At 39.4% G+C, this 21443-nt stretch overlaps 1 protein-coding gene across 4 annotated transcripts in view; it reads left to right on the top strand.

Annotated features, from left to right (window-relative positions):
• Positions 1-4840: 4840 nt before the first annotated feature.
• Positions 4841-21443, top strand: part of DYNC1LI1 (dynein cytoplasmic 1 light intermediate chain 1) — a 40513-nt gene continuing 23910 nt past the window's right edge. For all 4 annotated transcript variants that reach the window (XM_044915839.1, XM_044915838.1, XM_044915837.1 and 1 more), the window contains exons 1-2: positions 4841-5152; positions 5336-5409. In XM_044915839.1, coding sequence (XP_044771774.1) covers positions 5007-5152; positions 5336-5409 — 220 coding nt within the window. In that variant the 5' untranslated portion in view covers positions 4841-5006. The remainder of the gene's footprint in view (positions 5153-5335; positions 5410-21443) is intronic.

The raw sequence follows: 21443 nt of genomic DNA, 5'->3' as shown, positions 1-21443 counted from the left end.
CCCTCTAGATGCCGTGATGAAGAGCTTTTTAAAGCAATTTAGGCAAAGACGATAGCTTAGCCCAAGGTGGCATCAGTGGATGAGTGATAAGAAGTTGGATTGTGGGTATATTTGGAAGGTAGAGACTACAGGATTCCTAATGGATTCAATGTGGGGTGTGAGAAAAATAGAGAAGTCAAGAATGACTCAGGCAAAAAGGAGTTGCTACCCAGTGGGAAGGTCTTGGGGTTGAGGAGCCTTTTCTTGGGAAGGTCAGAATATCAGCTTGGAACACGTTGAGTGTGAAACGTGCTATTAGATATCCAAGTGGAGATGTGGAATAAGCAGTTGGATATATTAATATGGAGTTCCACATGGAGCTCTGGGCTAGAGAGATAAATCTGGGAGTTTTTATCATACATTTGAGATTTAAAGTAATGAGACTGGATGAGATCACCAAGGGAGTATAGATGGAGAAGAGGAACAAAGACCTAGCCCTGCAGTCCTTTAGCATTAAGTGGTCAGGAAAATGAGGAAATGGTGAAGACTGAGAAGGAGCAGCTAGTGAGGCAGGGAAAGAACCAGGAGAACATGCTGACCTGGAAGCCATGTGAAGACAGATATCCACAAGGAGTACCATGTGCTGCTGATGGGTTAAGAAAGACAAGGATGGAGAATTTACCACTGGATTTAGCAAAAAGGAGGTTATTGATCACAGGTATAAAAGCAGTCTCTGTGGAGTCAGAGGGGTAAAAGTGATTGAAGTGGGTTATAAGGGGAAGGGGAAGGAGGAATTGAAGACACCAAATAAAGACAACTATTTTAAAGAGTTTTGCTGTATGGGGCACCTGGGTGACTCAGTCGTTAAGCGTCTGCCTTCGGCCCAGTACATGATCCCGGGGTCCTGGGATCAAGCCCCGCATCGGGTTCCCTGCTCAGCGGGGAGCCTGCTTCTCCCTCTCCCACTCCCCCTGCTTGTGTTCCCTCTCTTACTGTGTCTCTCTCTGTCAAAATAAATAAATAAAATCTTTTAAAAAAAAAAAAAGTTTTGCTGTCAAAGAGAGGAAAGAAATGTAGCAGTAGCTGGTGAAGAAGTAGGATTAAGAGAGATTTCTTTTTTTTTTTTTTTAATGGGAGAATAGCATGTTGGTATGCAAGGGAAATGATCTAGTGGAGATCAATAAATGATTATATAAAGAAAGGGGGGAGAATTGTTGGAGCAATGTCCTAGAGTTGAGGAGAAGAGATGGAATCTAATGTGTAAGTGGAAAGATTGCTTTAGTTTAAGAGTATAGATTATTCTTCTGTGATAATTGGGAGGAAAATTGGTATGAAACTACAGACGGGGGGAGGGGTAAATGTGTTGGTGAAAATCTGTGGAAGTTCTAGAGGCCTCCAAAGAGGGGGAAAAGAAGAACATATAACAAAAGATTAGGAATCATAATGTCTTTGAATTTCTCAGTGGCAATATTAGAATCCAGCAGACAAGGGGTCAAGGTAAAAACCTAAGGGAAGAGGCGCCTGGGTGGCTCAGACAGTTAAGTGTCTGCCTTTGGCTCGGGTCATGATCTCAGGGTCCTGGGATCGAGCCCCACATCGGGCTCCCTGCTCAGCGGAGAGTCTGCTTCTTCCTCTCCCACTCCTCCTGCTTGTGCTCTCTCTCTCTCTCATAAATAAAAATTAAAAACAAACAAACAAACAAAAAACCTAAGGGAAGATAATCTGCAACATAAGAACTCTATACTCAGCCAAACTATCACTGAGTATAGACTAAATGTATTTTCAAACATGTAATGTGTGCTGGATATCTTCTGTTTGCCCCTCCAGATCTACTTTCCACTCTTCTCTATCCTTCTTTGTGCTCTGGGAGGTAGACCTGCATGGACGGCTTCACTTGAATTCTCTTGTCCTCCAGCTTCTGGTTGGGTTTGGCCAACATGAGACACTGGCAAGATACCGGGGGCAGAAAGAGAGAAGTCAGTGCTGTGTTCCTTTACTGAAGTCACAGACCTTATTGAGTAATTCTTTCCTACAACTGCAACTCTTTCTGGATTCTAGTAAACACTCCTTCCTCTTACCCCTTCAGGTCTAAATCTTCCTGGTCTTCCTAGCCCCATCTCAATACTGTTCACACCTTTGTAAATAGTTGTTGAGCTTTCATCTCACACTGCCTCAAGAATGCCATTTTTTCCCTAGCTAGACCCTGGCTGGATAGCTCCAAAAATGTAACCATACACCCTTTTTCACAAAACTATTTGAGGAAGTTCTCCACTAAAATAAGACAAGGCACAGGAATGAGGCAAAGGAAATCCCCCAGAACAATGGTGAGAGAAGATCCCATGATGACAGTTCTGTATTAGGCACACAGAAGAACCAATTCAAACTGAAGCAGAAAGAAAGTTCTTAAAGATGTGTTTAAGATGAAATTGTTCAAATACCTAATGAGAGGTTTTAAACAACTGGGACAAGAATTTGAGACTGAATTAGAATTAAGGGCATAGAAATCTAAGCAAATGAAAAACCAAGACAGTTGTTAATTTTGGATGTAACAAAAAGTTGGGGAAGAAAGAAAAGTAATCATAGTATAGGAAATAGCTCAATTGTAAGTAGCATTTATATAACAAAAATTCCAAGGGATTGCTGGAATCTTTCCTTTTATAGATTTCCTTATACTACAAATGTTCTCTATTTTTGTTACGTAGAGATTTCTATAGAAGATATTTACCATAACAGTATCAAAAGTTGCCAGGACATTTATTCTAATATAATTTGACCTAGGCCCTTTGACAGGTTAGAAAGTCAAAATCTCAATTATCTACTTTCAACCTGTGGGGTAAATTACTTAATTTCGATGATTCTTTACAAAGTATGGGGATTACAAACCATAACATATAGTGTGCCTGACACTTAGTAGGTATCATAAATAACCACTTTTGTCAGCCATCTTAATAGAACAATGCTGGATAGGGAATATTATAAAACCACAAGTAATGCAACTTTGACCTCGGTATAAGTGGGTAGCTGGACATCTAAAAGTCATGGGGCATTAGAAGCCTGACACCATTATAAAGTTAATACTTCCCAGGTTAAGTAAATATAATAATGGAACTAACAACTCTGCATACAAACAAAATTGGGGAAAACAATGCTCTGACAAGAAAAGATGACTGAGGGAGTAAAGTACAGAGTGAATCAACTCTCAGAGGGGGGCCCAGAGCAGTAAACAGCTCTCCTTTATAGCAGTGACTTAAATACCCAGGTTCCCCCAGAAGTCCCTATCCCGCGTGTCACCAAAGAAAGCCTGGGATCCCAAGACTGGGTTCTGGTTCCTTTCCTAACCATATAAACAAACTAACAAAAAATGAAGAGTTTTAGCTGCAGGAGTTCATTAGGCCTATCAATTCTAGGGGTTGGTCAGATATGAATGGTTTGAATGGTAAAAGAAAACATTAGTCATTAAAAATAAACGTGTATCAAGCACTCAAGATTTGTCAGTCACTGTTCTAAGCCATTTTACAAGAATCATCCCATGTAATCTCCATAAAAATTCTGGGTCCTTTTATCCCCATCTTACAGATAAGGAAACTGAGACTCCGGAGAGGTTAAGGAAATGGTCTATGGTTGCTGATAGAGCTGAATCTCAACTCAGATTTGCCAGCCTCCAAAGCCTTCTAGGCTTCTACCTGCACTGTTAACCTGTAAAAAAACAGTCTTTAGCTATGGATTTTCTCACTAGCCTAACAGCAATGATCAGATCACATATTAGATTAGTGATCTTCAAATACGACAGCAATAATGTACAAAGGGACACCCTATTTTAAGCAAAGGCTCTGACAAGATGCACTAGGACAAGCCTTAAAACCATCAACTCTTGGGTTGCCTGGGTGGCTCAGCCGGTCAAGCGTCTGCCTTCAGCTCAGGTCATGATCCTAGGGTCCTGGGATCCAGCCCCGCATCGGGCTCCCTGCTCAATGGGGAGCCTGCTTCTCCCTCTCCCTCTGCTGTTTCTCCTGCTTGTGCTCTCTCTGTCAAATAAATAAAATCTAAAAACAAAAACAAAAACAAAAACCATCAACTCTTTCTGGAGGTGGGGCTCAGACATTCAAATCAATTTAACCAGTCAAGTTTTGATAGAAAAAGAGTTATTTTAGGGCTACTTTAGGTTCTTTCCCATTTGTGTATGCCCAGTGCCAACTGTGCCTGCCATAGTTAAGTGCTGAATAAACGGATGTATGGATGACTCACCTAGTGGGTCTTGTCAAATCTCACGCGGGGCATCTCATACGAAAACACAGAGGCTATTATTAAAGAAAGCCCCGTCAATACTTTTTCTGTCACGCAGCTACTTAGGGTCCGGGGGAACCTGCTTCAGATGTGGGGCCAAGACTGAGGACCACGGCGCCACGTGAGAATGCAAAGTAGAGAGCCCAGAAATCCCGGGACCCCAGTAACACTCCGGACTCGAGCTGCACAAAGCCTCTTTTGCAGCGGGGCGGCCCATTTCCATCTTGGCGCGGGTGAAGTGCCGGTGTAGGCGGGGGACCGCCGCCGCTCAGCCTGAATGGGGGTGCGGGGTGGGACGGCAATGAGAGTGCAGGAATTCCACGCCGATTGCGGTGTTTGTAGACCCGAATGAAGAGTGGGAGGGAGCACTGCTCACCTGACACACCCCAACCCGCTCTGCTGCACCCCAAGGCTGCGGGTGGAGGGGGCAAGAGACTTTTCAAATTGAGTCCTGTAGAACGGAGAACACAGCACAACCGCCTGCGAGACTGCCCGCGCACGCGCATTCGTTACGCGCGGTCGACGGACAGCAGCGCACGCGCGGTGCGTCCTCCCTCATTCCGTCAGTCCCCTCAGAGCCCGCGACTCCGCCCCCGCAGACCACGCCCCGCTCCCGTGTGCCGAATGCTCCATATCCGGGTTCCCGCCGCCGCCGCCGCCGCCGCCGCCGCCGCCGCCGCCGTCGCCGCCGTCGCCGCCTCGCTCATTCAGCTTTGCCGGGAGTGGTGTGATTCCCGACCAAGATGGCGGCTGTGGGGCGAGTTGGCTCCTTCGGTTCCTCTCCGCCGGGATTAGCCTCGACTTACACAGGGGGCCCTTTGGCTAACGAGCTAACATCGGGCAACGGCGGCGCCGCGGCGGGAGACGACGAGGACGGGCAGAACCTTTGGTAACGACCCCACCCTTCCCTGGTTCCCCGCTGACACTCCCGGCCCTGCGGACACCTCGGGATCCCTTGCCGAGGCCACTACGTTCTCGGCAGCCCCCGCCCAAGCGCGCCGAGGCCGGGTCGGTCCCTCCCGCGGTGGGGCCCCGGTCCCCCGCCTCAGCGTGCGCCTTTGCTCCCCGCTAGGTCCTGCATCCTCAGCGAGGTCTCCACCCGCTCGCGCTCCAAGCTCCCCGCGGGGAAGAACGTACTGCTGCTGGGTAAGTATCCCCTGCCTCGCTCCGCCCCGCTCGGCCCCCACCCCGGTCCCGGTCAGGGTCCGCCGGCCCGCCTGCCCGCTCGCTTTGTGCGGACAGCCGGGCCCCGGCCCCGCCCCGCCGCCGGACCTGTCGCTGACAGCTGGGGGAGAAGGGGAACGGGGACCCCGGCCCCGATACCTGTGGGGACCCGCCTTCCCTAGAGCCCTTTCTCCCCAGGATGTGGAGGTGGCCCTGACAGCCTCCCATGGGTAGGACAGAATGCGGTAGCCCATCTGAGGGATTCTAGGGGCTTGAGGTTTACCTAGAAAAAAAGGACGGTTTTTCTTTCATAACAAAAATTGCTAGCAGGAGGCTCTTTGCAAGAGCTCCAGTGCAAATGGCATGCCATTAATATTTAATAGCTGATTCTTTGTGTAATTGACAGAGAAGCTAGAAATTGAGACCGGGTAATCGTGACAAATGTTCTTATTTGATTCAGCTTTTTCGGGTACAATGGACTCGTGTTGCAAATGCCTTTTTAACTGTCACTTATAATTCTGAAATTTGTAAAGGACAGTAGAACACCTTACTAGTCCAGTCCCTTCAGCCAAATGATTGTAATAAGGAGAAATGGTCTAATGTCTCAATTCTGTTCTGTAGCTCCTCTGCTCTCTGGAAGTTAGGTATGTTTCTTTACTGATTCTGAGGGTGGGCGTATTGGACATGGAGGGAGAATAAATCACAGATTCACATTTTTGCAGGCTTAGCTCCTGAGTCATTTACAGAAGACATTTCTTTCATATTCTTTAAATGCGAGATATTGACGTTTGCTTATAAAATGAAGGTTAAATTTTAAAACTTTGGTATTGGTGTCTCAAGACTATTTTTATGTACATGTAAAAACAGGAAAAGGAAACAAAGAAGTCCAATGCTACATGACAGGGTCTGCTTTTAATAAAAATGTTTAGATAGAGAAGAATTACCTATTTTTATAAATTGCTGCCAATCTAGTATATATAGGATTCTTGATGTTCTTTATTACATGGAGCTCATTGAAAAATTGGTTTTTACCTCATTTTTAATGTGACTGAAAGTCCCTACTGCATATTAACCTGGGTTCAGTCACGGCCCTATGATCTTAAACAGGTTCCTCGATATCTATAAACCTTAGTTTCTTCATCTTCACAGTGGATATTATAGAAATAATAATGCCTCCCTCCTAGAGTTATGGGGAGGACTGATGAGATAATACTTGTAAAGTGATAACAGCACGGTGACTTTTTGTGATGGATTTCTCTTAACTGAATTAGAAAATGTTTTATTAGAATTCTCTTTTTGAAAATTGAATTAGTGTCCACATAAGTGATATTTATAGGGCAGAGATGGATTAGGATCCAAATGCAAAAAAAAAAAATCCCAGAAAATGTTTTAAGTTTACTAATTTAAACAAATTACTCTTAATTGCTAAACTAAAATGGACTTAATGTGACCTCATTGAAGCGGATTATTTTTTAATGACTCTAAAAAAGACTTCAAATACTGCCATTATAAGGTTAAGATTCCTGAACTTTGTTTTCATTTTGTAAGTTCCTCCCAGTTATTTCTATGCATTAGGTATTACTTAGATGGTTCTGTTTGTAGTGAAACAAAAGTGACAGTTTTGTTCATTTTTGATGTCCCTGATGTGCTGAGGTTGCACCATGCTTTTTTTTTTTTTAACCCTTTTTTGACCCTGCTTTTGACACTGGATCAATACATGTGACTGAGTGTACTTAGAGGCCCCAGACACTTCTATCCTTCCATACTTAGAATAGATTAAGTTTCCTCCTTTATGAGCTTAATAGTTTGTAAGGCTCCATCTAGTATCAAGTGATACAAGCTTGAAATTTAAAATTTTTCTTTGAGTACTACTGGGATTTTCATCAAAGTTCTTTTCAGCTTTGGAAGAACAGATTTTTATACTGATTACATAAATAGGATTAATTTTTTAAAATATCTCTAAAGATTTCTTAAAGACATCTTACCGTCACACGTTATGGCAGCATTCAGTCTGTGCTGGTGGAGGGAAGAAATATATAAATAGGTATAACTCAAAGAAAACTTTGTTATGAGTTTGAGGGTGCTAAGCAGGAGGATGCTTGGCCTTAATGTGTCTTCATGAATTATGGTGATCTCTGGAGTCCTGTATTTAAAAAACAAAATCTGGGACTGTAATAAGGTTTTACATTTCCAGAAACAACCTAAAATAGGAACAATGACCAAGGCTTGCTTATGTACCCCAACACAGATTGCAGTTTAACCTTAGCTTGCTACATGGCCTCCCCTGCCACTGCCTATGGGAGAAGAGGATGAGGACCAGTAATGTATACATGTGTATGAGCCATTCTCAAAGCATTTTCATATAAATCCTAGTTTATCTCCTCTGCTGCCCTCCTTCTTTCACCACCTCCAAATCTGAGAGGTAGATGTTAGCACCAATTTATAGATGAGATAATGAATTTTAGAGACCTGTTAAGTGAGTTTTCCAAGGTCACACAGCTATTAAGATCCTCTGTTCTGTCACTCTGGCTTGGCTTTCCAACTTGATATAGTCCCTTGCAAGGGAGAGAGTGCCACGTATTCTTCCTACTGCGTGACTTTTTAAAAAGGCTATCTTTGAGTAAAAATACTAGTAATTATTTTAAAGTAAAATCCAAATATTTGTTGGATTCTAGGATGCAGCTTATTGAGGCACACCACTGTGGCCATGGCAGTCGTGTTTAAGCAGTCATTTAATCTACCTAGGACTGACCCATAGTGAAATCCAGAAACACTGACATTAGTGCTTAACCATTTTCTTTCTTGAAAGATTTTGAGAATGGACTTCAGTAAAGTTTGTTTTTAATATTAAAGGTAAAACTCGTGCACGTATTTTAAGTAGGATTTAACTTATAAATTGCCCTTGGAAGAACTATTTTTTCCTCTCTACCCTTTATATTTAATCAACTTTTACTTCAGTGATTGTAATTATATTTTAATAGCTGCTTTTTAAAGGGCACTTTCTCCATATCTTGGTTACTTTCTTCTGTTTTGTTAAGAAAACTCCCTAAGGAAAATAATAGTGCCTAACATTTATAGCGCATGTACATGTACCAGCCATGAAAGGATTGTTTACAGAATTTGATTATCCCCTTAAAGATTAGGAAACAAACACGGAGCTTTTAAGTAAATTGCTGTAGGGTTATACAGCCAGGAAGAGTCAACATCAGGAGTCTAAAATGCGTAGCCTACCTCCAGAGCCAGTATACTTAACGTATACACTGAACTGCCTCCCTAAAGGAAAAGAGTTCTCTTTGTAGGAAAAGTAAGGTGTTTAACAGTTTATATTAAGGAATTTTATCTGATTCTCCTGATGTGTCTGTTTCATTGCAAAAAATCTCACTGATTTAGATTAAATGAATTCATTATTTACTAAGACTCATTTATAATCTTGGCCCCCAGCACACTGCCTGGCTTATAAATAGAACGTCAGTATAACTTTCTGATTTGAGGCCAACATAAATTAATGAAAACTAGTTGGCCCTTTGGTAAATCATGTAAGCCTCATCTTTCTCATCTGTAAGTTAAGATATTTGGATTTAGTGATCTCTGAAGTCTTGTCTGATCCCACATTCTTTAATTTGTTTAAATTCTAAAGCTTGTGGGTTATAAAATATTTTTAAAGAGGTATTTTGAGGACATATTGCAGTTGGACTGAAATAAAGAAAGTATTTCCTTGTAGATGTGGGCCCTTTGATTCTACCCAGGGAAGAAATCTAGAGTCTATATTTTTCCTTGAAGGCACTAGTCCAGGATTATGTACAGCCAGCAAAGCCCCACAAAATGCTGAGCATCTTCAGGAAATATGTTTGAAACAGTCTTTCTTATTCAGGAATAAAACTAGCTTCTATTTATGCTTGAATTATTGGTAGGAAACCTCAAGATACATAGCAAAACTAGATATATAGTGGAACTAGAGATCTGTTCACAGAATTAACTTCTATGTGAGGATGGACTTTGAAAATAATGAGACTGTTCACTCTGAAACTGTTACCTTGTGAAGAGCTAGCTGGGATTAAAGATTATCAAGGTTTCATGACTTCTGGAAAACACTAGTTTTTATCAGTTGAAGTATGTTAATGCTGTTTTCTGAAATGATTGGTTATGGGAATATGCTACAAGGAGTGGAATGTTACCACATATTGGATATGGATGTGAGTTTTCCAAGGTCAAACAGCTATTGGTGGTTGATATTGGATTGGTAATTTTCAAAGAATAACAAAATTATTTACTGCATGTTAGGTGTTGCCACTATTAAAAATATATCATGTGTAGGGTTTTGAGACTCCAATGACATATTGGTATTTTATATTGGTCAGTCAGTGACCTATTATGTAAAGGGCCAGATAGTAAATAATTTAGGCTTTGTGAGCTATATGGTCTCTGTTGTAAATACTCAACTCTCCCCTTGTAGCCCCCAAACAGCCATAGACAGTACATAGATTAATGGGTATGGCATTGTTTAACAAAACTTTATTTACAAAAACAGGCAGCAGACCAGATTTGTGTGCTGGCTTGTGGACCCTTTAGGGTATTATGGACATCAATTTTACCAATAAGCACAGATGCCAGTTAATAGAGTTTTCTGGCTAATGGAGTATGATGCTTGGTGCATAATAGGGGCTCAGTAAATAAATGCTGAATGAATGATGACGAGCTTTTACTTAAAGTATCATTGTTATTCCAGCTAGAGTTATAGTTTGAGTATAGATTTAAGTGGTGTTAAGAGGAGTTCATATATTTCTTCCAGTGCTGAGAGAGAGCTTGAGCATGAGTGAACAAGGGCACAGCTTGAGTTAGGAAAAAGAAAGGACTCAGTAAGTGAGTGACCATGAACCAATCTTTTTGGGCCTTCTTTTACTTATAAAATCAGGGAGTAGCTGTTAGAAGGACCTCACAGATTATCTCTTTATTCATTTGTTCATCAAAAATTTATTAGAACATGCTGTGCATAAAATGCTTTGCTGAATCATCTGTGGAAACCAGAAGTAAATAGGACTCCGTCCCTGCCCTCTAGGAGCTTATAAACTCCTGTGGGAAAAGACTCAAAGTAGTAAAATCAAATGTGTCAGTATGAAATAATTGCTAAATAGGTCACATAAGATTTTGCAGAAAAGGTGGTATCTGAGTAAAATTTTGCTAAGTAAGATGGGGAGGAGAACACTGTGGCTGCCGCCTAAGGGAGCATGTTGCAGTAGCTAAAAAACTAGTGGAAAGGCCAGGGCAGCTCAGGTGTGGTGGGATCCTTACCTACAGGCACCAAGTCTGGGAGTCAGCCCTTCCTACTGTTTGAAGCTGTGGGATTGTGGGTGAATTACAACCTCCTGATCTGTTAGCTGAGATTCTTTCATACTTACTGGGATTAAAAGAACTAAAAGAAATTATGTCTTAAAGCACTTTCCTCTCAAAATTGGAAGTCACTATTTTAAATTGTAAAGTAATACATGTTTCTTGTCAGAGTGAGAGAAAATATTATGAAGATAAGAATGAAAACACATGATCCCACCACCTAGAGAGACCAGTGTTCATTTTTTCTATGTGTCTCTGTTTATTTGGTTTTTTTTTTTAAAGGTCTGGGCTTTTTTTTTTTAAGATTTTAAATTTATTTATTTGTCAGAGAGAGAGAGAGAGTGAGCAAAAGCAGGGGGAGAGGCAGGCAGAGGGAGAAGCTCTCAGCAAGGAGCCTGATGTGGGACTCGATCCCAGGACCCTGGGATCATGACGTGAGCCGAAGGCAGACGCTTAACTGACTAAGCCACACAGGTGTCCCTGTATTTGTTTTTTAAACAAATAGGCTCATACCTTATATACTATTTTGAAATCAGATTTTTTTTTTTTTAATTCATCAGGGTTGGGTTTTTTTTTCCCCATGATAATAGATATGGTTTCCTCCCTTTTAGTGACTGAATAATATGTATAGTTATGCCATAATTGTAATCAATGGGTAGACAGATTATTGTTGTATTTAATTTTCCACTTGCCCAATATTATCTTCGGGATAAATTCCTGTAAGTTGAATGGCTGGATCAAAAGTATGTATCTTTAGGGTCTTTCTATATATTACCAAACAGTCTTTTAGGAAAGTTGTGCCATTTTACATTCCTACCATCAGTATGTGAGAGTACTTGTTTACCTAGCACCATTACTAACACTAAGGATTATTCACTTTAATCTTTACCTGTCTGGTAGATAGGTTAAAAATTGGCATCCTAATTTAAAGGCAGTTGAACTGTAGAATATATACTGTATTTATTGATTAAAAACTGTTACTTTAGTGTAACTTTGACCTACTGGAGCATAGGAACTGTTAATAACCATTGGGATTAGCATTTATTGGCTATGATAAATCTTTATTTAATTAAACTCAGTGATTTTCAGTTCATGTCTAGTCAGTCTGAGAGAGTGAAGGAAATGATAAAGGATAAATTCTGTTTTTTAATGTGGATTACTGAATGATGATATTCAAAGGTAGAGCTTTGGCCAACAGATGGGATGGGAACATCGTGTGTTATGCGTGTTGCTTGGAGGTTCTGCTTTATTATATAGCATGTTCACTCTTTTACAGAAGAGGGTTTTGAGCCCCAGGTTACACAGCTGAACTGGGATTCAAAATTGAGTTTGTCTAACTTTCCACTGTACAGGTACTCCTTGACATATTAGAGGGATCTAGTCTTAACATCCTGCGTACATGTTTACTTAGAACCACGGGGTGCAGATGCTGCAGCTGATTAACAGCCTCTCCCTGTTCTTGCCAGCTGAGGCAAGGGAGGAGATGCTCTTTGCGAGATGGGGAGCAAACCAAAAGCCCCCACCCTGCCTGGGTCATCCAGATAACCTATGGAAGGCCACATAGCAGGTATGAGCCCAAAAGTAGTTCCAGTGAAGACCCCTCATGGCTCTTGTCACCAGAGCTTTCAGATAAAATAGGTAAGTTATTTTATCTGAAAGGACTACAAGGGGAGAGTTGAGTATTTACAACAGAGACCATATAGCTCACAAAGCCTAAATTATTTACTATCTGGCCCTTTACATAATAGGTCACTGACTGACCAATATAAAATACCAATATGTCATTGGAGTCTCAAAACACTACACATGATATATTTTTAATAGTGGCAACACCTAATATGCAGTAAATGTCAGGCCAAATAAAAAATGTCAACTTCACAATGTTGGTATCTCACTTGGATAAAGAAGGAATATGGAAGGCTAGAATTCTTTCTATTCTGATTATCATGATGCAGTAGGCCATAATGTATCCGATATAGCTGTGGAGATGTGAATCAAAGCTCTACACAGAAAGCAGGTATCAGGCACACAAATCTGTGCAAAGCAAGAAGAGCACAGTGTCTCAGCCTTCCACCACAACAGGAGAGGAACCTGGGAGAAAAGGGAGGCAGAGTACAGCTTAATTTTACCTTTTGTCATCCCTGTTTATCTCAAGTGAAGACTAGAAGCTGCTCCAAGTACAATGGCAATGTCTGTAGTGTTTAGGAGCATTGCTGGATTCTAATCCTGACCCTTCTTTAGCAAATTGCTTAATCTTTCAGATTATACTATTTACCTTTTAGGATTATCATGTGGATTATAGGAGATAATGTTTGTAAAACACTTATGACAGTGGCATACACTGGAAGTGTTCAAGATAGCTATTATTAATATATTATGAGTACTTAAGTGTTTTGCTTTGACTGCTCGTTTTCATGTGATTTTTGGGTTGTTTTTTTTTTAAGATTTTATTTATTTGGGAGAGAGAGAGAGCAGAGATAGGGAGAGAGAGCACAAGCAGGGAGGAGAGGGAGAAGCAGGCTCTCAGCTGATCAGGGAGCCTGATGCGGGGCTCGATCCCAGGACCCTGGAATCATGACGAGACCCAAAGGTAGACGCTTAACTGACTGAGCCACCCAGGCGCCTGTGATTCTTGTTTTTATGTTACATTTTTAAAACACTGTTGATATCTTATAAAAGAATTTTAGTTCTGGTGTATCACTGACCAAGAAGTAATGAATTGATAATAGTCATAGAACTTTAAGTCCATCACCATAAATTTTGTCTGCTTTTACCCCCCTCTACTTAGAACATGGGGAGCAAATGGAAACACTTGACTTTCCAGGTTTACACAACTAATTGTGATATTGTTACAGTTAGAAATCACATCTTCTGAATCTTCCTATTTCTGGATCTGTTAATTAAATTATCATGTAAAGTTTATGGACATTACCTGTGGTGTTGAATTAGAGATCTGTTGGGGTGATAAAACAGTATCATGAGCATACCTTTACCCCTCTATTGTTTTGGTGGAATTTACAGAAACTTTGTTTTGTAGTCAATTTTATTTTCAAAATTGAACTGAAAAGAAGTAAGAATTGATGGTTATTATTGCTTTATGCTAAAACTGAAGTTCTTTTGGGGCACCTGGCTGGCTCATTCGGTAGAGCATGCGACTGTTGATCTCGGGGTTGTAGGTTCGAGTCCCACATTAGATGTAGAGATCACTTAAAAATAAAATCTTTAAAAAAATTAAAATAAAACTGAAGTTCTTTTAAGTGCATGGATCTTATACTTGGCTTACAGAGAGTGACTTATTTGAACAGCACTCAGACAAATAATTTGGAATACAGGCTTATTTGCTGTGAGGAATTTCACTATAATCTGATCAACAAGTCTTTCCTCTGGTCCATCCACTAAGAGGGTTTGGCCTGTAGACTATTTTTGTATGGCCAGCAAGCCAAGAATGGGGTTGGTTTGTTTATATTTTTAAAGATTTGGGGGTTATAAAAAATCAAAGATGAATATGTGACAGAGACCTTATGTGAACTGCAAAACCTAAAATATTTACTATTTAGTCCTTTTACATAAAAAGTTTCCTGGCACCTGGATGAGGACATGAAAACAGCCCTATTAGAATATAATTTGATCTAATGAAATATTTCAGTTTGTTTTAAAAATATCTGTAAAATATGCCCTCTTTAAGAAAATCTAATATAAAATGAAAATTTAGATAAAATATTTAGAGAATAACTTTAGCATCATCATTAAAGGGTTCTTTATAGAAGGACTTTCATCTTAGTCTGTTTCAACAGGAGCTCTCAGTACTTGTGTAAATCTGTGTTTACAGATCATTAACTATTTGGCTGGCATACTTAAAGCTAGTATGTCTGTTTCACTGCCAGCTGAAGGCCGAGGAACCGAAGGTAAAGCTTTCTTACAGTTTATACATGACAGGTAGATGAATTCTTCCAACATTTTTTGAAGCCACACAGGCCACATTGCCTTATTTGCCACTTTAAAGCTATATTAATTGTATAGAATGAAGTATATCTATAGTTATTTTTCTTTTATATTACTGCTCAAACCATTAGGCTCTGTGTTTTCTTCAAAAATAACTTGGAATTTGGTGATTTTTGTTTCCTGAGTGGTCTGGTCATTAGAGATGGTTTTTATTTTGTTTATTTTTCTCCATGCTCTCCGTGGTTCTTTGTGGTTTTGATAATATAGGAGAATTTTAAGATCTCACTCTAAGTGATTCTAAGAAGTGTTTATGTGATTTTAATAGTTTGTATCATTGATTGATGTATTGTAATGCCACTTAGTGTCATAAAAGTCACCCAAATATTCCTATATTTCTGGGGGGGGGGGTTGTCTTTGGTCCTTTTATTTATGTATTTGGCATTGAATACTTTCTTTTTTTTTAATTTTACTTTTTGACAGCCTTCACCCATCCTCCCATCCCTGCAACCACTAATCTGTTCTCTATTAGATCTATCAGCTTGGGGGTTTTTTTGTTTTTGTTTTTTTTTTAGATTCCACACATAAGAGAGAGCATACTGCATTTGTCTTTGACTAATTTCACTTAGCATAGTGTCCTCAAAGTCCATCTATGTTGTCACAAACGGCAAGATTTCATTCTTTCTTATGGCTGAACAGTGTGTTATCTAACATCATCTTTATCCATTCATCAGTGGACACTTAGGTTGTTTTCTTATCTGGGCTTTTATAAATAATGCTGCAATGAACATGAGGGTACATGTATCTTTTCAAGTTAGTGTTTTCATTTTCTTTGAATAAGTTACCCAAAAAATGGAGTTGCTGGATCATATGGTCAAAATATGATCAAAATTTTTAGTTTTTTGGGAAACCTTATACTGTTTTCATCAATGGCTGCACCAGTTTGGACTCTTACCGACAGGGCACAGAGGTTCCTTTTCTCCATATCCTCTCCAACGTTTGTTTTTTCTTGTCTTTTTGATATTAGCCATTCTAACAGATGTGAGGTGATATTTCATAGTGGTTTTGATTTGCATTTCCCTAATGATTAGTGATGTTGAGCATCTTTTCATGTGCCTGTTGGGCATCTGTGTGTCTTTGGAGAAATGTCTGTTCATATCTTCTACCCATTTTTGAATTGTATTGTTTGGTTTTTTGCTAGTTGAATTGTATGAATTCTTTATGTATTTTGCGTTTTAACTCCTTATCAGATATGATGATTTGCAAATATTTTCTTCCATTCAGTAGTTTGCCTTTTTATTTTGTTGATGGTTTCCCATGTTGTACAGAAGCTTTTTAGTGTGATGTAGTCCCACTTGTTTATTTTTGCTTTTGTTGCTTTTGCTTTTGGAGTCAGATTTTAAAAAATCATTGCCATACCACCTATGTTTACTTCTAGGAGCTTTATGGTTTCAGATCTTATGTTCAAGTCTTCAGTCCATTTTGAATTAATTTCTGTGTGTGGTGTAAGATAGTGGTCTAGATTCATTTTGCATATGGCTGTCTAATTTTCCCAACATCATTTATTGAGGAGACTGTCCTTTACCTATTGTATATTTTTGGCTCCTTTGTCATAAATTAATTGACCATATATGCTTGGGTTTATTTTTGGGCTCTCTATTCTGTTCCATTGATATATGTGTCTATTTTTATGCCAGTACCATACTGTTTTAATGACTGTAACTTGTAATAGAATTTGAAATCAGGGAGCATGATGCCTCCATGCTTTGTTCTTCTTTCTCAAGTTTGCTTTTACGTATCCAGAGTCTTCTGTGGTTCCATACACATTTTAGGATTTTTTGTTTTATTTCTGTGAAAAATACCACTAGAATTTTGATAGGGATTGCATTGAATCTGTAGATTACTTTGGGTTTGAAACCACATAAGCCCCATTGCCCTGCTTGCCACTTTAAAGATATATTAATTGCTTAGAATTAAGTATGTATATAGCTATTTTTCTTTTGTTCTGTTTTTTTTTTTTTTCCAGAAATAATTTGGAATTTAGTGACTTCTGTTTCTTGAGTGGTTTGGCCAGTAAAGATGGTTTTTAAATGTCTGTCAATGCCAAATATAGGTATCCTGCATTTTAATATTTTTTAATCCTTCTAATTGCATAATTGAATAAAGAGAAGGGGTTCATGATGGACTTTTTAGTATTGTCAAGCATATTAATCTTGGCTGTGGCAGGGAGCTGAGTACTGACAACTCAGTCCAAGCTTTTCTAAGTTTAGTGAAAGAGGTATGTATTATGAGCTTACACAATTAATTGATCTGTTATTGATGAGAGGTAGCCATTTGAGTTTTACAGATATGAATGGATTTTAATCTATTTTAATAGATTGTGGGGAAAGGCCCAGGACAAGTGATTACAGATGAGGTATAGTTACGAAAATAGAGACTGTAGTTGTGATTAAGAGGTAATGAACATTGGTAAAGGATCTTCTGACTATAGCATGCGCGCTCTAGGGTGAATGTGTACCTTCCAAGTGAGTATGTTTAAATCCTACCCCACAGTGATGGCATTAGGGCGTGTGGTCTTTTGTAGATGATTAGATCATGAGGACAGAGGCCTCATGAATGGGATTAGCCCTTATAAAAGAGACACCAGAGAGCTCTCTCACCCCTTCTGCCATGTGAGGACACAGTGAGCAGACAGCTGTTTCTGATCCTGAAACAAGCCCTCATTAGATGTCACATCTGCCAGTGCCTTCATCTTGAACTTCCCAGCCTCCAGAACTGTGAGAAATAAATTCTGGTGTTTAAAAGCCATCTAGCCTATGGTGTTTTGTTATAACAGCCCCAAAAGACTAAGACAACATGGTTTCTGTTTTTGTTGAGCAAGCAGGGACAGTGTCTGTTAAGAATAGGGTAATTTCTTATCTCTAAGTACCTTAAAAGCAAGGACTTTATATCCTGCTTACTGTTAAGAGAACTTGCCCAAAGAATATTTGTTGAATGAAGGAGGACAGACTTGACAGACTTACATTCTGCTGAAGGAAACCCATAAATGAGCTGACACACTGCACCGAAGTGTCTTAAGTGTACAGTGTGTTGTTGGGAGTATGAGGGAGTGCACTTAACCAGACTTAAGGGGCAAAGAAAGCTTTCTAGAGCAAACTAAACTGAGACCAGGATAAGCTGCGGTTCTCCCACATGTGAGGGGAAGGGAAGAAATACTCCAGAAAGAAATGGCAGCATGTGTGAAGATTCAGAGTTGGGAGAGACCACCCTCTCTAATGCTCTGCAAGACGTGAATGGCTGGAGCCTCGCATGTGGGTTGTGGGACATGGTGGGAGAGGGGCAGAAAAATTAGGTGGCTTTTGTAAGGAACAGTGGGCTTTATAGTTTGCACTTTATGGCAAGAGCAGCAGGAAGACCCTGAGGGTTTTTCCTGACATCTTATGAAACTTCCAAACATGTTAAAGGAATTTTACAGTGAATATTCATATACCCAAACCTAGATTCTACTATTAAACTTAACTGTATATGCTTTATCACATAAGCAGTTCACTGTCCCACCCCTTTTTTTATGCATTAGAAGTAAGTTGCTGATACTACTTTACTTCACTCTAAATACTTCAGCTTTTGTATGTCATTAACTAGAATATCCCGAAGGGTCTTAAGAAGGAGAAGTGGCACGAGGAGATTGTTGCAGGAAGATCACTCAGCTGCAGGATGGGGAATGGATTGGTGTGTGATACGAATTTAGTGGGTGTTCACTTTTGAGGAGCATGTTTGTATAGTGAGAAGAGAACCAGGCAGAGGCCATGGGTTAAGTGCCTGAAGACATAAAAAGAGAAGAAAATAGTCTAACAAATAATGTGATTAGAAGATGTATATAACAGTAGAACAAAACTGCATCTTTGTAATACCAACAGCATTTTTCACAGAACTAGAATAAACCATCCTAAAATTTGTATGGAACCACAAAAGACCCTGAATAGCCAAAGCAATCTTGAAAAAGAAAAATAACACTGGAGTTATCACAATTCCGGACTTAAGTTATATTACAAAGCTGTAGTAATCAAGACAGTATGGTACTGGCACAAAAATAGACACAAAGATCAATGGAATAGAATGGGATACCCAGAAATAAACCTACAACTATATAGTCATTTAATCTTAACAAAGCAGGAAGGAATATGACCGTCTCTTCAACAAATGGTGTTGGGAAAACTGGAAAGCAACATGCAAAAGAATGAAACTGGACCACTTTCTTACACCACACACCAAAATAAACTCAAAATGGATTAAAGATCTAAATGTGAGACCTGAAACCATAAATATCCTAGAAGAGAACACAGGCAATAATGTCTCTGACATCAGCCGTAGCAACATTTTTCTAGATTTATTTCCTAATGCAAGGGAAGTAAAAGCAAAAATAAACTTTGGGACCACCTCAAAATAAAAAGCTTCTGCACAGTGAAGGAAATAATCCACAAAACTAAAAGGTAACCTACTGAATGGGAGAAGATATTTGCAAATGACATATCTGGTAAAGGGTTGGTATCCAAAATATATAAAGACCTGATACAACTCAACACCCCCCCAAAAATAAAAATAATAATAATACTCCAATTGAAAAGTGGGCAGAAGACCAAAAAAAAAAAAAAGGCCAGAGGACATAAACAGACATTTCTCCAAAGAAGACTTACAAATGGCCAGACACACGACTGATCATCAGGGAAATGCAAATCAAAACTACAGTGAGATATCACGTCTCACCTGTTAGGATGGCTAAAATCAACAACACAAGAAACAACAAGTGTTGGCAAGGATGTGGAGAAAAAGGAGCCCTCCGGAATGTAAACTGGTGCAGTCACTGTGGAAAACAGTATGGAGGTTCCTCACAAAGTTAAAAATGGAACTACCTTACTGTCCAGTAATCACACTACTGGGTATTTACCCAAAAATACAAAAGCACTCATTCAAAGGAATACAGACATCCCTGTGTTTATCGCAGCATTATTTATAATAGCCAAACTATGGAAGCAGCCCAAGTGCCCATCGATAGATGAATGGATAAAGAAGATGTGGTATATATATACAATGGAGTATTATTCAGCCATAAAAGAATGAAATCTTGGGCGCCTGGGTGGCTCAGTTGGTTAAGTGACTGCCTTCGGCTCAGGTCATGATCCTGGAGTCCTGGAATCGAGTCCCGCATCGGGCTCCCTGCTCGGCAGGGAGTCTGCTTCTCCCTCTGCCCCTCCCCCCTCTCATGTGCTCTCTCTCATTCTCTCTCTCTGAAATAAATAAATAAAATCTTTAAAAAAAAAAAAAGAATGAAATCTTGCCATTTGCAACAACATGGATGGAGCTAGAGAGTATAAGGCTAAGCAAAGTAAGTCAGTCAGAGAAAGACAAATACCATACGATTTCATTCCTATGTGGAATTTAAGAAACTAAACAAGCAAAGGGAAAAAATGAGAGAGACAAACCAAGAAACAGGTTCTTAACTATAGAGGAGAAACAGGTGATTACCAGAGGGGAAAGTGGGGCAGATGAGTGAAATAGATGAAGGGGATTAAGCATACACATTTATCATGATGAGCACTGAATAATGTATAGAATTGTTGAATCACTCTGTTGTACACCTGAAACTTAATATAACACTGTGTGTTAACTATACTGAAATTAAAATAAAGAACTTAATAAAAAATATTAATAACAAGAAATTAATGCAATTTAAACTTGGCACAAGTTATAAGGCACCTGGGTGGCTCAGTCAGTTAAGTGTCTGCCTTCAGTTCAGGTCATGATCCCTGGGGTCCTGGGATCGGGGTCCTGGGATGGAGCCCTGCATTTGGCTCCCTCCTCTGCTTCTCCCTCTGCCCCTCCCCCTGCTGTTGTGCTCTCAAGCTCTCTCTTTCTCTCTCTCAAATAAATAAAATCTTTTTAAAAAATAAATAAACTTGGCACAAGTTTAAAAACTTTAAAACTAGGCTAGCTATTCAGTGTTTTGGTAAGGATTTTTTTAATATTGTAAATCTATGTAAATACTACATATTATTGTCTCATGAACTTAGTTACTAGCAATATCATGTTAATACTTATAATAAAGGTGAGTTGAGTTTCTTAGATCTAGGGACTTATTCCTAGAGAACATTGATGAGTTCTCTGAAAATTTTAAAATTGTTTTCATTTTCATGTTAAACTTAAAAAAAATTATATATGTCTTGGATCTTCTGAATGACCATCTTTGGATCTAAATGCTGCCACAAGATTGCAGTACTCCTGCATCGGTGTTTATAGTCCTGGTGGTGACAAGCTGAGGCCACGTAATGCAGACAGAACAGAGAGAGGACACACAAATCTCAGGCTCAAAGGAAGTATCCCAGAGCAGTTTGTATTATATTCGGTTGTATTAGCCAGACTGGTTCTTTTTATGAACTGTTTTCCAACATTTCATAGCAATAAGTATCACCTTGAATAGGCAATAAAGAACTTGTCATTAAATAAGTACTTCTTTTTCAGGGCTATTTTTGCAGTGTACTATTAAAATAGACCAATAAAATAATAGATTGGGTTGAAAATAGTAATATCTATGATAATTGACAATGAGTATTTCCATGATGATCCGTCGTGCTTAAAATGGAAATAATGAAATTAACTAGTAAAAAATACATAAAAAATACATTAAAAAATACATAAATAAATACAAAGTTTATTAAACCCAATACTGGCATTTAATTTCAGCAAAACATCAT

This window comes from Neomonachus schauinslandi, chromosome 1 (assembly GCF_002201575.2).
Source record: "Neomonachus schauinslandi chromosome 1, ASM220157v2, whole genome shotgun sequence".
Classification (NCBI taxonomy): domain Eukaryota; kingdom Metazoa; phylum Chordata; class Mammalia; order Carnivora; family Phocidae; genus Neomonachus; species Neomonachus schauinslandi.
This window is presented reverse-complemented; position numbering and strand designations above follow the sequence as displayed.